The sequence below is a fragment of the Sciurus carolinensis genome, chromosome 2, assembly GCF_902686445.1.
Source record: "Sciurus carolinensis chromosome 2, mSciCar1.2, whole genome shotgun sequence".
NCBI lineage: Eukaryota > Metazoa > Chordata > Mammalia > Rodentia > Sciuridae > Sciurus > Sciurus carolinensis.
This window is the reverse complement of record NC_062214.1, coordinates 171,732,356-171,747,376: the sequence shown is the minus strand read 5'-3', so window position 1 is coordinate 171,747,376 and position 15,021 is coordinate 171,732,356. Positions and strand designations below refer to the sequence as shown.

Genomic DNA, 15,021 nt, shown 5'->3' with positions numbered 1-15,021 from the left:
TTTATATATGCCTTGTCTTGGAATCATTTTTATGTTTAAAGATACAACTGGCTCACACCAGCTGCTGTGCTTCAGAATCAATGAATTCATGTAACATTTGATGCCTACAATATTTTTTTCAGTTGTAAATGGACACAATACCTTTATTTTATTTATTTGTATGTGGTGCTGAGGATTGAATCCAGTGCCTCTCATGTGCTAGGCAAGCGCTCTACCACTGAACTACAGCCCCAATTCCACAATATACTTTTTCACTTACTCTTCCTATAACAACTCCTTGAAATAATCATTCTGAATCTTCTTCATATGAACATACTTAGGGTAATAAAATAAGATTATCTTAACTTTTCTGCAATGACTGTGAGTTTCTTAAGTGAGGGAATTTCCCTTTTTCTACTCTCTGATCCCTATCATATAGAAGCTGCTCAATAAACATAACAATAATATGAACATTTTTTTCTTCTTTTTATAGTACCTTGGCCATGTAGAAGTTGATGAGTCAAGAGGAATGCACATCTGTGAAGATGCAGTAAAAAGATTAAAAGCTGTATGTATTTGATGATTGCCAGTATTGATCTATATGTTGTCGATATTTTCTTACAGTATTGTGCTCAGTAAATGTTAGTGATTCAGTATCCACTAAGAACAATGCTTCTTAATGCAAAAGATGCGGACTTACTAAAAGAAAATCTCATGCTGTCCATCCAAAGGTATAAATTAGAAAGACCAACCTCTTCAATTTAGGTCAAACTTTACCCCAAATGTACTTTTGATTTATTATAATCCATATGAAATGTGATGTAAAATCTGATAGAAGAATAATATTCTTAAAGCAAAATAAAAGTGCTAAAGTTAACATCTTAACCTGTGATAATTGGGTAATATATTTTAAATGTACTATAAGAAACAGCTTTCCAACAGAAAGTAGAAAATAGAAATATCTGTGTTGATGTCTGATAGGGTTTACTTCTGGGATATTTTCTTATCCTCAGTCCTACTCCCCAGTTTTCTTCTCTACATCCCTCTAACAAAATCTCTTCTGCTACCTTTTACATAAACTTGAGCACACTTGGAATGGAGAGGCCCCTTTCCAGGATAAATGTTTCCTTTGCCTATAATGCCATAGAATACATCCCAGGCACATGCCTGTGTGTTTAGTAAAAGGACAGAATGGGTTCAGAGTTCATAAAGGTTCAGTTAAATTGTTAACTTCATATTTTTGATAGGTTTAAGGAATGTTCCATAGATTGTGAAAGCCCTCTTCACAGCCTTCCTTCTTTCCAGTATGTGGCCTTTCCCCACTTGCTGTGAAATCTTTTAGGCGTTCCTTCTGCATGCCTTTTCCCCCAAACAGCATTAAATACATGTTGCTTTGGGTTTGCTGATATGATGGGCTATCACAAGTCTGGCTACTAATGACTGCTTTTTTTTTTTCCTCAATTTGCTAAATAACTAAAACTTTTCTGCTTATTAATATAGTCTATATTTCCTCTTTATAATGTCTTCATATAAAATACATAAATATATAATATTTAAAAACATCTCAGAGGTAGATTTCATTTTGGAATAAATGTCTGCATTTTTTTGTAAAAGGAAAAGAGGAGAAAATAACTGATTGGAGTTAGTATACAAAGAACTAAACAATAAATAATAGCCCTAGGGCAGGGGTTGTTGCTCAGTGGTAGAGCACTTGCCTCTTACTGTGGCATGTGTGAGGCACTGGGTTCTGTTCTCAGCACCACATAAAAATAAAATCAAGGCCCATCAACAACTAAAAAAAATTAAAAATATGACTTGATAATTGTAAAGAATACTAAAAACAAACTATAAAAAAATAACTATAGGCACAAGAGTACACACATATATCCAAATATTCATACATTCCTGTATGAATCCTTACCTCAGATTCTGATCATGTACATTCTTAAGTAATTGAAGCCCTTCCTAATCTATCCTCTCCAATTTATCATTAATGTTAAATGGACTTATATTCATGTATTATAATACATGAAACTATAGATTTGCCATGTTATCTGAATATATTCCCCAATTAAATATAGATTCAGACAATTTAATTTTCCATTTTTGCCAAAACCTGTATAACACAGAAATAAAAATTCAATTTTCTTGTTTACGAAATAATTCTTAATTCATCTAAAAGAATAATAAAGGGGTTGGGAAAGATAGTGGAATGAGACAGACATCATGATTACACAAATAGTGTGAATCTATAATACAATTATTTACACTTCTTAAATAATATAACACTATGTTACTAATGACTAAAAACTACAAACCAATAAACTGAGTAAAACTGAAACAAGTAGTTATTAAAATCTTATAACTTACAAAACTTAAGGTTAAAAAAACCACTGTGAAAGGAGCCTTTAGAAAATCTTCTAATGCAGATTATAACTTCATGTTTATTATCTAAGTAATAAAACACTAAAGATGATTTAAGTTTGTCCAGAAGATATTAAGTTGTTAGTGAACAGTCAGTCCTTTTAGCTGTTTAGTTTTATGGGTGCTTTTGGGTTTGTTTTTCATTTTTGTGGTGTTTGGGATCAAACCCAGGACTTTGTGCATGCCAGGCAAGGGCTCTACCACCAAGCTATACTCCAACCCAACTATCTAGTGTTGGTGTTTTAACTCCTTTTAATTAAAACAACTGTTATATAGGCAATGTATGTTTATTGTATAATATACAGATGAACCTAAAATGCTTAAATAAAACAAATCTGTAATTCCAAATATAGCCAGTATTTAGACATCCAGTTTTTTTGTTTTTTAAAATTTTATATATATATATATATATATATATATATATATATTTTTTTTTTTTTTTTTTTAGGTGTTGATGGACGTTTATTTTATTTATTTATTTATACGTGGTGCTGAGAATTGAACCCAGTGCCTCACACATTCTAGGCAAGTACTCTATCACTGAGCCACAACCCCAGCCCATAACCAACCAGTTTTAAAACTTTTTTTTTTAATTATTTTTTAAAGTACTGGAGACTGAACCTGGGAGCACTGTACCACTGAGCTACATTCTCAGCCCTTTTTATTTTGAGATAGGGCACTGAGTTGCCTGAACTGGCCTCAAACTTGCAGATGCTCCTACCTCACCCTCTCAAATTCCTGAGTGAGATTTCAGGCTCACAGGATTACAGGTTTGTGCCATTGTACCAGCTAAAACTAATTTTTTAGTTGAGTGTATTTTTTTGTTACCTTTTTAATTTTCTTAAACCAAAAAGATTATCAACTGCACCTTTTTAATTTTCTTAAACCAAAAAGATTATCAACTGCGTGCATGTTTATTTGAGGCATTGGTTTATTTAGATACAATTTAATGAGTTTATAGTCACTAAAAATAGGAACTCAATTGCCATTTTAAAAATTACATATATGTCTAGAATAGTTTGACACATAGTAGCTACTCAAAAAATATTTCTGTAATGAATATACATAAACAATCCTCAATATGTGGTAAAATTGAATCTTATAATAATCATTATAATCTCATTTTATGTTGAATATTTTAAAGTTTAAAGTTAAAACATCATTTTGCATATCCCTAAAGATCCTTATTTCTCTGTGGTCTTTCATGACTAAAATGAAGTTTTATATATATTGATGATGGCTCTTCAGGATGTACTTGAACTTTCAAACGTCAAGGGAAAATTGACCACTTCTGAACTTCCATCAAGAAGTTATTTTGGGGAAAAAAAAAAAGAAAAAGAAAAGTTATTTTAGGGCTAGGGATGAAACAGTGGTAGAGTGCTTGCCTAGCATGTTCAAGGCCCTAGGTTCTATCCCCAACACATCAAAAAACATAAATTAAAATAAAATTTATTTAAAAATTGCTAGTCAAACCCTATCCAGAAAATTTGGAGCAACTGTATATAGTTTTGAATTGGCAAACTTGTATTTTTTAAAACGAGATTGAATTTTTTGGATAATTGAGGTAAACTTTCTATTTATTATACTCAATGAAACTTCCCCTTCCTATAAGTAATCTTTTTAGTGCTATACTAAGAATCTTGCAGAAAGTCAGAGGTCTTCAGTATGTTCTTCTCGGATCATACTAGTGCACACATATTCATGATTTTTGTAGTGTTTTCATATGTTTACTATATAGCAGTATCTAGATGCCTTTTTCCCCTGTGACCACACATTCTTCTAACAAACATCCACTGGGAACCTACAACCTGCTTTGCCAGATACTTATGTTGTGCCAAATGCTATGTCTCTAGAATTTTTCTGTTCACTTTTTTAAAAAAAAATAAATCATAAAGCTTCCTCTAAGTTTCAAATAAATGAAAATAAAATGTCTTTGTAATTAGTTTGAATGTCAAAGTTTTAGAATTTAAAGAATTATGGAGCTCACATATAACAAGTAGCAAAACAGACATCTTAAACCTATCAAGTGACTGATCTTTAAACTAAAAATTTAACATTTTCTAATTTTTTTTAATTTGGGGAGAATTGAAGAAGATAATTTACAACTGTAATTATATGTGTGGGTTTTTCCCCCAAAGTAGTCCCTTACAATTTAAATTTATTTCAACTTCAGTGGGAAGTCATCTAATATTTGATATTCTTAAATGAAAAATTCCATTGTTAAACAAGATAGTTTTAAAAATATACTCCTTGGAGGACAGATAAATTTAAAATATACTTTCTATGCATAAAGTTACAGTTATTTTCAACTCATTTACTATGTGACATAATTTTACTAATTAGTTACTATAGAACTTAGGTTATATAGGATTAATAAAAGAAATGGTTTTGCCCATTTTTGTGGCTTTCATAGTATAGTAACTACAGGGTGAGGAGTATTGACATTTATCAGTCAGTTTTATAAATACTGTGTCAGGCCTTTGATTATCTTGTTTCACTCTGGTCTAATATGCCCTTCATTTTAAAAGGTCATTTCTTTCCATTGGCTCTTAAATGTCTCTTCCTGTCTGTCTTGGTTTTAGACTAGTTTCATTATACTACCAGTTTCTAATATGTTGGTTTTTTTATTCACTATTTGATATATTTGTTTTAATATATGTTCTTGTTTTAGCAGGTAAAAGAATCATAACTTAATTGTTTTTAAAAAAGAACATTAATATTATTCTCTAATAACTTTTTATGCATTTTGCACGTCATCTTTGTTCATTAACATCTGGGGTCTTTTATAAGAAATATAAAACATCATGCTTAACAAGAGACTTTTCTAGGAACTAAATTAAATATTAACAAATCTCCTTCCATTACCTCCCCACACCTCAAAACTGTTGAATCTTTTAACTTTGGCTGCATCCTTGAAAACTGATGGTTACTCATAGTCTAACAAAACTAGAGTCACCAAATTTGGCAGCAGAAATAATTTTAGTTTTACTGTGATAACTGCCCTAATTATATTATTTTACCAGCACAAGTTCAAAATATTTTATAGAAATATTTGATGCTGTTTATGACTTTCAAAAGTTAGGAGAAAAACAACCTTTATAGTGTTTGAGAGCATTGAATGAGTTTATAAATTATTGTCTTATACTAGACATTTCTCCAGTGATAAAAATTGACAATTATAAAAAGTAAAGACTTCAGGTATAGTTCAACCCCAGTAAAGTTAAGCTGGGTTGGGTGAATTAGAACTCATCTGCTATGCACAAATTCTTCAGAATTTAATTAGTGGCCAGTTTTCATAAATGGTGCTTTAAAATTGGTGATAAAACCATAGATAGCTATGCCTCTCTTATCCAGATAGTTTCATAATTGTATACTTATAAATACCAATGAAAGTTTATTTCAAAACAACAACATTTAGAAGGAAACAAAACACTTCCTTAAATTTTGTCTGTGGCAGACTTGGTTAGTTTCTCGGATATGTTTTCTCAGTTTTAGTGCAAACATTAGCTTTGTGTTCTTTATAGAAGACTTTATTTTTTATCTGGAATAGAATACATCCTTTATTTCCCCATTTGTGTTATGGAATCGATCAACATACATATACAGATTAATACTAGTACATAATAAGTAAATGAAAGCCAGTGATTAAGCTCCCCTTAAGTAGAATGGAGGCTTCTCTAGGTGACTTCTTGAACTTAGTAAGAAAATGTATGACAAGACCATTGGTGCATACTCATACTTTAATTTTATGTGTTGCTTTCTTTTTTTTTCCTTCAGTCCTCAGGATCAAACCCAGGGCCTCACACATACTAAGCAGGCTCTCTTCATTGAGTTACATCTCCAGCCTCTACAGTGCCTTCGGTTTTTTTTTTTTTTTTTTTTTGGGGGGGGGGCGTTTTTAGGTTGTTGATAGACCTTTATTTTACTCATTTATTTATATGTGGTGCTGAGAATCAAACCCAGTGCCTCACACATGCTAGGCAAGTACTCTACCACTGACCCACAAACCCAGCCCCAGCAGTGCTTTTATAAATCTCCTATGTATATATGTGCAGCCCCAGGGCCAGGCAGGCATGAGCCCTCTTTTTATACACTATTCAGTATATGCCATATATATATATATATATATTTACCTCAGCCAAGAATATAGTTGACCCACTGCAAATGCACTGCCAGACCTGTAGTAATTTTTATGTGATTATGTGGTTTCATTTTTAATTGATGACCTCTACATGGTTGGCCATAGTTAACCACTTATTTTACTTCTTAAGAAATGGGATCTTACTATGTTTTCCAAGCTAGTCCTGAACTCCTGGGTTCAAGTGATCCTCCTGCCTAAGCCTCCCAAGTAGCTGGCACTACAGACACACTTCAGTGCACCTGGCTGCCACTGATTTTAAATTGAAAAATGTATATGGAACACAATCTTGTATTTATAACTCACTATTATGGATTTAAAATGCAAAAATCATACCAAACCAGTATGACCTAATCTTTTTCTCTGCTGCCAAATTTGGATAATCTCTGTTTAAAAAGTAAATAGAGATTACTAAATTAACTAGTTGCTCTGCATGAATACAGGTTCTCATTTCTTCTCTTTTTGCGGGTTCTTAGGCCATACAGTGTGTTTCCCTGCATTTTCATGCACCCTTCCTTTTCCCCTGTCACTCCTGGTATGGATAACTCTTTAAAATTTTGACTCTATTCCTTTCTCCCACTTTGCCCTTTTCCCTACTTCTTTATGTGCTTATTGATGTAAAACCCTAGGACATTTAGCCCATACAATAATAGCAATCGACTTGTCCCCCTGTTCCTCCAGGAAAGGAAGTTCTTCAAAGGCTTCTTTGGAAAAGTAAGTTTGATGCCATATTCATGCTTGCTTTATAAGGAGTTACACCCCTAGTATAGCACTGACATATTAAAAGAAGTACAGCTTTGCTTTCTCATAAAATCTGTATATGGGAATCAATGAATTAGATAGTTCCTGTTGATCTGTGGTATTTCCTGTGCCTTTTGATACTAAATCTGGTGATTTCTAGGGAAGTTCAAGAAATGAATCAAGTAAATTAAAAAATTATTATCTCTTAAGCACTAGGTATTAAAATAAATTTCATTTGATCTTGCAAAACTCTGTTTATATTAGATGTTAGTCACATTTTTAACAGGCAGATTTTATGTAGTGCCTAATATTGACAAAGAAAGGGGAAGAAATATTAAGTGAAAATTTAAGGTACCCCATATGTTGCATTTGACGCTATTATTTTTTTTCAATCTAAATTAATTTTCAAATTACTAAGTAAAAGTACATAAATTTATATTTAGGGATTCTGCCTTTTTTTTTTTTTTTTTTTTTTTTTTTTGCGGTGCTGGGGATTGAACCCAGGGCTTTGTGCTTGAGAGGCAAGCACTCTACCAACTGAGCTATCTCCCCAGGCCCTCTGCTTTGATTTTTAATATGGGTTGCTAATATAAGAAAATCTGACAGGGCAACAGTGGTGCACATCTCTAATCCCAGCAACTCAGGAGACTGAGACAGGAGGATCTCAAGTTTGAGGCCAGTTTCAACAACTTAGCTTAGTGAGAGTCTGTCTCAAAAAATGAAAAGGGCTGAGGATGTAGCTTAGTGGTAGAGTGCCCCTGAATTCAATCCCCACTATTGCCCTCTAAAAAACAAAAATTAGTCTTAATTATTCATCTACCAAATGTTTGTCATGTGGAATGTTATAAATGTAGGTGTTTTCCTAGTAATGGTTGTTTAATGTTCAGATCAAGAATACAGGGCTGATTATGTAGCTCAGTTGTATTGTTCTTATAAAGTATGTATAAGGCCCTGGGTACCATAAAACAAAACAAAAAGAATACTTAGGGTGGCAGTGTACAAATAGGTAAATATATATTTTTAACATTTTTAAGTGTATCATTGTTTAAAGTTTTTTAAAAATGTTTTATTATGGTACTGGGGATTGAACCTAGGAGCATTCTCCCTACTCTGAGCTATATTCCCAGATGTTATTCAGTGGTAGAGAACTTGCACAGCATACATGAGACTGTGGGTTTGATGATCCCCAACACTGCATATGTGTGTATGTGTGTGTGTGTGTGTGTGTTTAATGGTTTAATGTATAGGATTCATATCTATAAAGACTCCTGTAGACATTTGTAGCATTGTAAATTGGTATTATACCTATTAAGAAATTTTAAAATTAAGGAAAATTTTTGTGAAATATTTCTTCTTTCCTGAGTAGAATTTTTTAAAGCAATTCCACATCATCACAATTATCATACGATTTCTGTTATCTTCCTAGTGATCTGTTTTGTCTGTTGTAGTTAAAATAGCCTTGTCTAGGTAGTAGAAAATATTGCTGTATAGAAAAGCAATGTTAATAGTACATATTTTTAAAGGTTATAGCATAGTATTAGGGAATAAAGTTAGCCGTCATTTCAAAATAATTCCCAAGGTGGACAGTCATTGCTTTATATAAGGGGGTATGGTGCACCTACTATGTGACTGAACCGAGTCACATTGTTCTTGTTGTTTGCACTGCATTTTTGCCACATGATGAATTTATGTATGTAAGAGAAAATTATGAATCATCTTATTTAATCATTTAACCCTAAAATTAATGTTCTGTTGTAGAATGAGAAAACGGAGGTTACAGAGATCAAGTTACCTGCCTAAATTCACAGATCCAATGAACAGTAGAAGCTCAAATTTGAACCCAGATAATCTGACTTCAGAACCTCTTAAACCACTATGCTATACAATTACTCTGTTTTCATATTATTTACAAGGAAATTTAAAAGATATCAGTAAATGAAGAGCTTCCTAGAAACTCACTGTTATTTTCCAACTTTCTTTTTAAAGAGAAATAATTTAACTTTGAATTTTATCTTTAGTCAATTTACCTTTTTATTAAAGCTTTAAAAAATCATCTTGGCAACTCTGATTTCCCATACTCCTATTGTTTGAATGTGTATTTTCCTTTTATAATAAATCCCTTGCTCTACCATTCTTTGAAAAAATAATTATCTTTTTCAGTGGTTCAAACTAACATTTTTAAAATTTGGATATATTTAAATTCTACTAGTGAGATTGACTTTCACAAAATTTCCTTAAAAGATGCTAAGTGGTTCCATAATGGCATCCATGAACAAATGTGACTATTAATTCTTATGTTATTAGGGGAAAATTATTTTTATGTCAGGGCAGTTTTATTCTAACATACAGTTTCAAAAATTATAAGTCAAAGGTTTCATTCAGAGAAGTGGAAAAAAGCATTAGTCATTCATACTTTTATCAGGAATATGTTTTTGTTACTGTTTTGGGGGACAAGTTGCTGGGTTTTATTTTGTTTTCTTTCAGTGCGGAGGATAGAACACAGGACCATATGCATGCTAGGCAAGATTCTTCTCCTGAGCTACACTCCCAGCTCAGGAATAAGCTTTCCCCCCCGCCTAATTTTTTTATTGGTACATATTAGTGGAATTTGTTGTTACATGTGCACAATGTAACTGGGTCAAATTCATTTCCCAACTACAAATATGCTTATAAATGAAAAACTTTAATTTGGAGAATTTAAATCTGCCATGATTCAGTTCACCCCCATAGTAGTCTACAAGAAATAGGCTGGTGAAGAGACTTGATTTGTTGAGTATGCTAGATCAATGGTAGTTTGAGGAAAGCCAAAAATGAAGAATCTTCATAGAATACAATATATGCTAGAGTTTGTATCCAGTACAATTCCTCATAAATTTTGATACTTTATCTTTGAATCTGTATGGTTTGATGGTCCAGGATAAACAGAACATCAGTAATGAAGAAGCACTTTCACTGAACACTTTGTCATAAAAGTAGGTAAATGAAAGAACTATTAACCCTGATAGCTAGGAGAGCTGGTTCCTCTTTTCCCCAAGTTACCTCCTGGACCTGACCACTGTCCCTTCCCTGTTGCCGCATCGTCCACTGATGGGAACAGTGCCTCCAGAAACTTTAGCAACAGGAAGCAAATAAATCTGGTCTGTTATAGAACTATATTATAAACAAATTTAAAAACAAAAAAAAGAGGACCTGAGGTAAACATTTTCCAAACTAACTACATGAAATTGCTCTTTGCCTTAGGAAATCAAATTACATGCACAACTCTTTAATGAAGTCATACATAATAATCTCTAAAGAGTTGTGCACATTTTATTAGTGTACTTGACCATACTAGCAAATACGTCTTTATTAGATTATTACATGGCCCTTAACATTAGAAAAGAATTTTATAATGTTAATGTATTTGAGTAACCCTATGAGCATAATCTGTAATCCCATTTTCTGAGGGAACTGACCAACAAAGAGAAAAGTGTCCTTAGTTTACTTTTGTTAGGGTTTTTTTAAAGCCATTTACTTATATCAACTTTTATGATTCATGATGTGATTCTAATTTGCAACTTACAATGCAATGGATTAGATAGTAGTTAATGACATTACAATTTACAGATGAATGAACAGAAGCTCAAAGATGTTTCAGCTAGTACTAAATGGCAGCACTTACACTGAAACCAAGAGTTTCTGAAACTTGGTACAGAGTTCTCTCGCCTACTCCATGTTGATATTCTCTCATTTAGAAGTCTTGGCCACTGCTTTCCTTGGGTATGTCTTAATTAGGATGAATGGTGAAGTATCTAATGAGAGGACACTAGACAGCTTAAGACCTTGAATAATTACACAAGCATGGATTTGTATGGCCTGGACACAGTTCATAAATTTGAAATTAGTTGCAAATATTTTAAACATGGGAAGTTTTTATGTGAAAAATGAGGTTCTTTTGGGGGCTGGGGTTGTAGCTCATGGTAGAGCACTTGTGTAGCACTTGTGAGGCACTGTACTGGATCCTCAGCACCACAGAAAAATAAATAAATAAAGGTATTGTGTGCATCTACAACTAAAAAAAAATTTTTTTTTTTAAATGAGCCTCTTAAGAATTAGAAAATCTGGCAAATCTCAGGTTTTCTCTGTGGCAGCAGTGCCCTTGGGTTGTCTATTCACCACAATCCCTGCATTATCCCCTACACTCACTCACCCAGCCGCTCACATTTTGTTACCTGCCTTTAACGTTGTAGGCCTTTGAGTTGCAAAATCCTCCCTGGGCTATTATGTCACTTACTTTGACTATATAAAAATCACCTTAAAAATTACATTATTTGTTCTAGAAGATCCTCTTAATATATTGTTAATATACTTTTTAATGTTTGTATTCTTTTGCATTTGTTAAATGGTATCATTAAAGATGATTGTTTTAAAGAATGCCTGGTTAAAAGGTAATGCATTATTATGTTGTTTTTCACCTAATTCTTGAGAACAAAACATTTTGTGGTACTTGGTACCGCATCTGCATTCTATTTTAAATTTCCTAAATTTTTTCCTCTATGAGAAGTTATACTTAGTGCTTCACTTCCTTATGTATCCTTTTCTTTAAAATGGAGGAATATCTGCCTTTTTGCTTCCTTTTTGTTTTTTTAATTCTCATGATCTTTCTTGTATAGATTTTACCTCTTATATTTTATTGGTAAACATTATATTTAATATTTGGTTTTCTTTTCCTTTTGAAGTGCATTATGATAAATTCCTAGGGGGGATGAAAACAAAACAAAAGACAAGTAATCAGAAGATAGTTTCTTTTCTTTTTTTTTTTTTTTCCTGTGACATGATCAACTGTTATATTAAAGATCTTGATCACTGACCTTTTCTACAGAAAAGAAAAGAAAAAAAAAAAAAACACCAAATCTTATATTTTTTCACAGTGTTCATGACAACCCAGTAGTTCTCGAGCCTCAAGTAATAGTATTTAAAACATGCTGGGGGTTGCACTATCCATTACAAAGATGAACAAGATAATCTCTCTTTTCTTAATCCAACTACTCTCTTGTTTTTAGGTGACTATTTCTTGCCTCCTCTTTTTCCTTAAACCTTCAGTTTCTTACTCTATTGTTTTCAACTTCCTACCCTTCTGTTCAGTGTATGATCCTAACTGAGGCCAACTCTCCACTACATTCTTAGTATGTCAGCTCTTATTCTAACAACGACACCTGCTTTCTCCTCCATAATCAGTTTTCTTTCCTTCATGGATCATTATAAAAACAAAATGTCTTTTTTTAAAAAGTTTCTTCTTGGTGCCTTCAGTTTCTGCCATCCTTTTTATTGATCCCATTTAATCATCTTTTTCACTCCACCAGAGCTGCTTGTTTTTGTCAGGTCTTCTTTTATATTATTATTCCAATGAGCCTGTCACACTACTTGGACCATCAGCAGGATCTGACATTGTTCATTTGGAGTTAAGAGATCATACCCTCCTGACTTCCTTTATCCTTCTTCCTTCCTACTTCTCAGTCTAGTGTGGACTCTTTTCTGCCTGCACCTCTCCCCTGATGATCCCATTGAATGTCATGACTTTAAATACTATCTGTATACTGATGGTTTTGAAATTTTTATCTTCGACCATCTTCTCTGAACTCCATAGTGGTATTCTGTCATAGAAACAATATAATAGGAGTAAAGGGCAGATTACTTCTATTTAATCCTAGCCCAGGCACTTACAAGCTTTGTGACTATTATCTACCTTATGTGATTGCTATGAAGATTAAATGAATAAATACAAGTGAAACATAAGGGACTGGGGTCATAACTCAATTGTAGAGTGCTTGCCTAGCACATGTGAGGCACTGGGTTCCATCCTCAGCACCACATAAAAAAATAAATAAAGGTATTTTGTCCATCTACAACTAAAAAATATATTTTTTAAAAAAGTGAAGTGTAAAACAGCTTCCTGTAGTAGATAAGTGCTAGGTATCATCATTAGTCACTTCCACTTTGATATCTAATAGGCATCTCATATTTCAACATGTCACAAACCAAATTTATGATCCCTTTCCCCAAAACTGTTCTCCCCTGGTCTTACCCATCTCGGTATACAGCAACTCTCTATCTTCCTATTCTCCAGCCAGAAATTTCGAATGATCTTGACTTTCCTTTCTCTTAAAACTTACATCCAGTTGATTAGCAGGTCCTGTCTGCTGTAGCCTAATCATTTCTAACTGCACCATTACTGCTCTGGTCCAAACCAGCTGCTTCTCTCACATGAATCATTATAGCAGCATCCTAATTCTCAAACTGTCGTCATTGTCCCCCTACCATCTCCTCTCAAGAGAGCCTGAGTGATCTTTTAAGACAGAAGTCCAGTTGTGTTGTCCCACTATTCCAGATCCTCCAGTGGCTCCTGACATCAGAGTAAAAGCAAGGCCTTTTAGACCTTGAAGGGCACTGTACATGAATCCCCTTTGTCCTTTTTCCTCTTATCTGGTCCTACTCTCCCTCTTACTCTCTATGTTCAAGCTACACTAGCCTCCTTGCTAATTCCTTAAACACCAGATATACTTCGACTTCAAGGCCTTTATATTCTCTGTAACCTCTAGTTCAGAACACACATCACCAGCAATTTATGTGTGACCCACTTTCTCTGTCTCCTTCTCTTTGCTCAAAAGCCCCATCTCAATGAAGACTTTCTTGGCAATTATATTTTAACATCTGAATACCACCCTTCTCCATACAGATACACATATGTCCCTGTTTTCCTTCCTAACTTTATTATTCTCATCACCATTTGTCATTCCACACATTTTACTTATTTGTTTATATCTTTCTAACTAAAATATAAGCTCTCTGAGAACAGGGGTCTTCACTTATTTTGTTCACTACTGAATCTTCAGTTCATAGAATAGTATGTGATCAAGGAAAGAAGGACTGTGTAGAGGGAAAAGAGGGGTGGGAGGGGTGGGGGGAGGGGAAAAATAAAATAAACATCATTACCCTATGTAAATGTAAAAAAATAAAAAAATAAATTGCAAAAAAAAAAAGACAGATCCATACACATGTGGAGAATTAATGTATTATTTATGGGGTAATACAAATCAATGAATAATGGACCAGCTGTTAAGAAGGTCTTAGAAAGAATCTAATATTTATAGCATTTACAGAAATGAACTCCAGATAGATTAAAAGATTACATGTAAAAGGAAAAACAAGCTATTGGGGAAAATGTTAAATAATAATTTTGTCGGGCAGGGGTTTTAACTTAGTGGTAAAGCACTTGCTTAGCACATGTGGGGCACTGGGTTCAATCCTCAGCACCACATAAAAATAAAATAAATAGAATAAAAGTATTATATCCATCTACAACTAGTATTTTTTAAAAAATAACTGTCACCCGATGTAGGGAAGAAAACTTAAGGACAAAAAATTTAAGATTCAAAAATTGGCTGTTGGATCTTTGTAATTGCTTCTCTTTCAAAAAATTAAAAATAAAACAACCCCCTCCACACACACACACACACACAAAAAAGAATAGTATGTGATCTATAATAGTTTCCCCCACAGTATTTGAGTTTAGTAAATGAATAAATGACAAATGTACTGTTCTCAAGTTCACCTTAGGAATCAGATAGTGTTAAAGAAATGGCTACGAATTTGTTGAACAATAACAGGTGCTACTGGAACAGAGAGGAAGAATGAACATGAGAAGTTGTGATTCTAGCTTTTATTTTAGAAGGTGACACCTAAGACCAAGATTTAAAACT

General features: G+C 33.2%; 1 protein-coding gene across 17 annotated transcripts in view; it reads left to right on the top strand.

Annotated features, from left to right (window-relative positions):
• Numb (NUMB endocytic adaptor protein) overlaps positions 1-15,021 on the top strand; it is a 166,733-nt gene that overhangs the window by 130,823 nt on the left and 20,889 nt on the right. For 14 of the 17 annotated variants that reach the window (XM_047540322.1, XM_047540325.1, XM_047540323.1 and 11 more), the window contains 2 exons: positions 473-547; positions 7,223-7,255. In XM_047540322.1, the coding sequence (XP_047396278.1) occupies positions 473-547; positions 7,223-7,255 (108 nt within the window). The remainder of the gene's footprint in view (positions 1-472; positions 548-7,222; positions 7,256-15,021) is intronic. The other 3 variants (XM_047540334.1, XM_047540336.1, XM_047540333.1) reach the window with 1 other exon arrangement.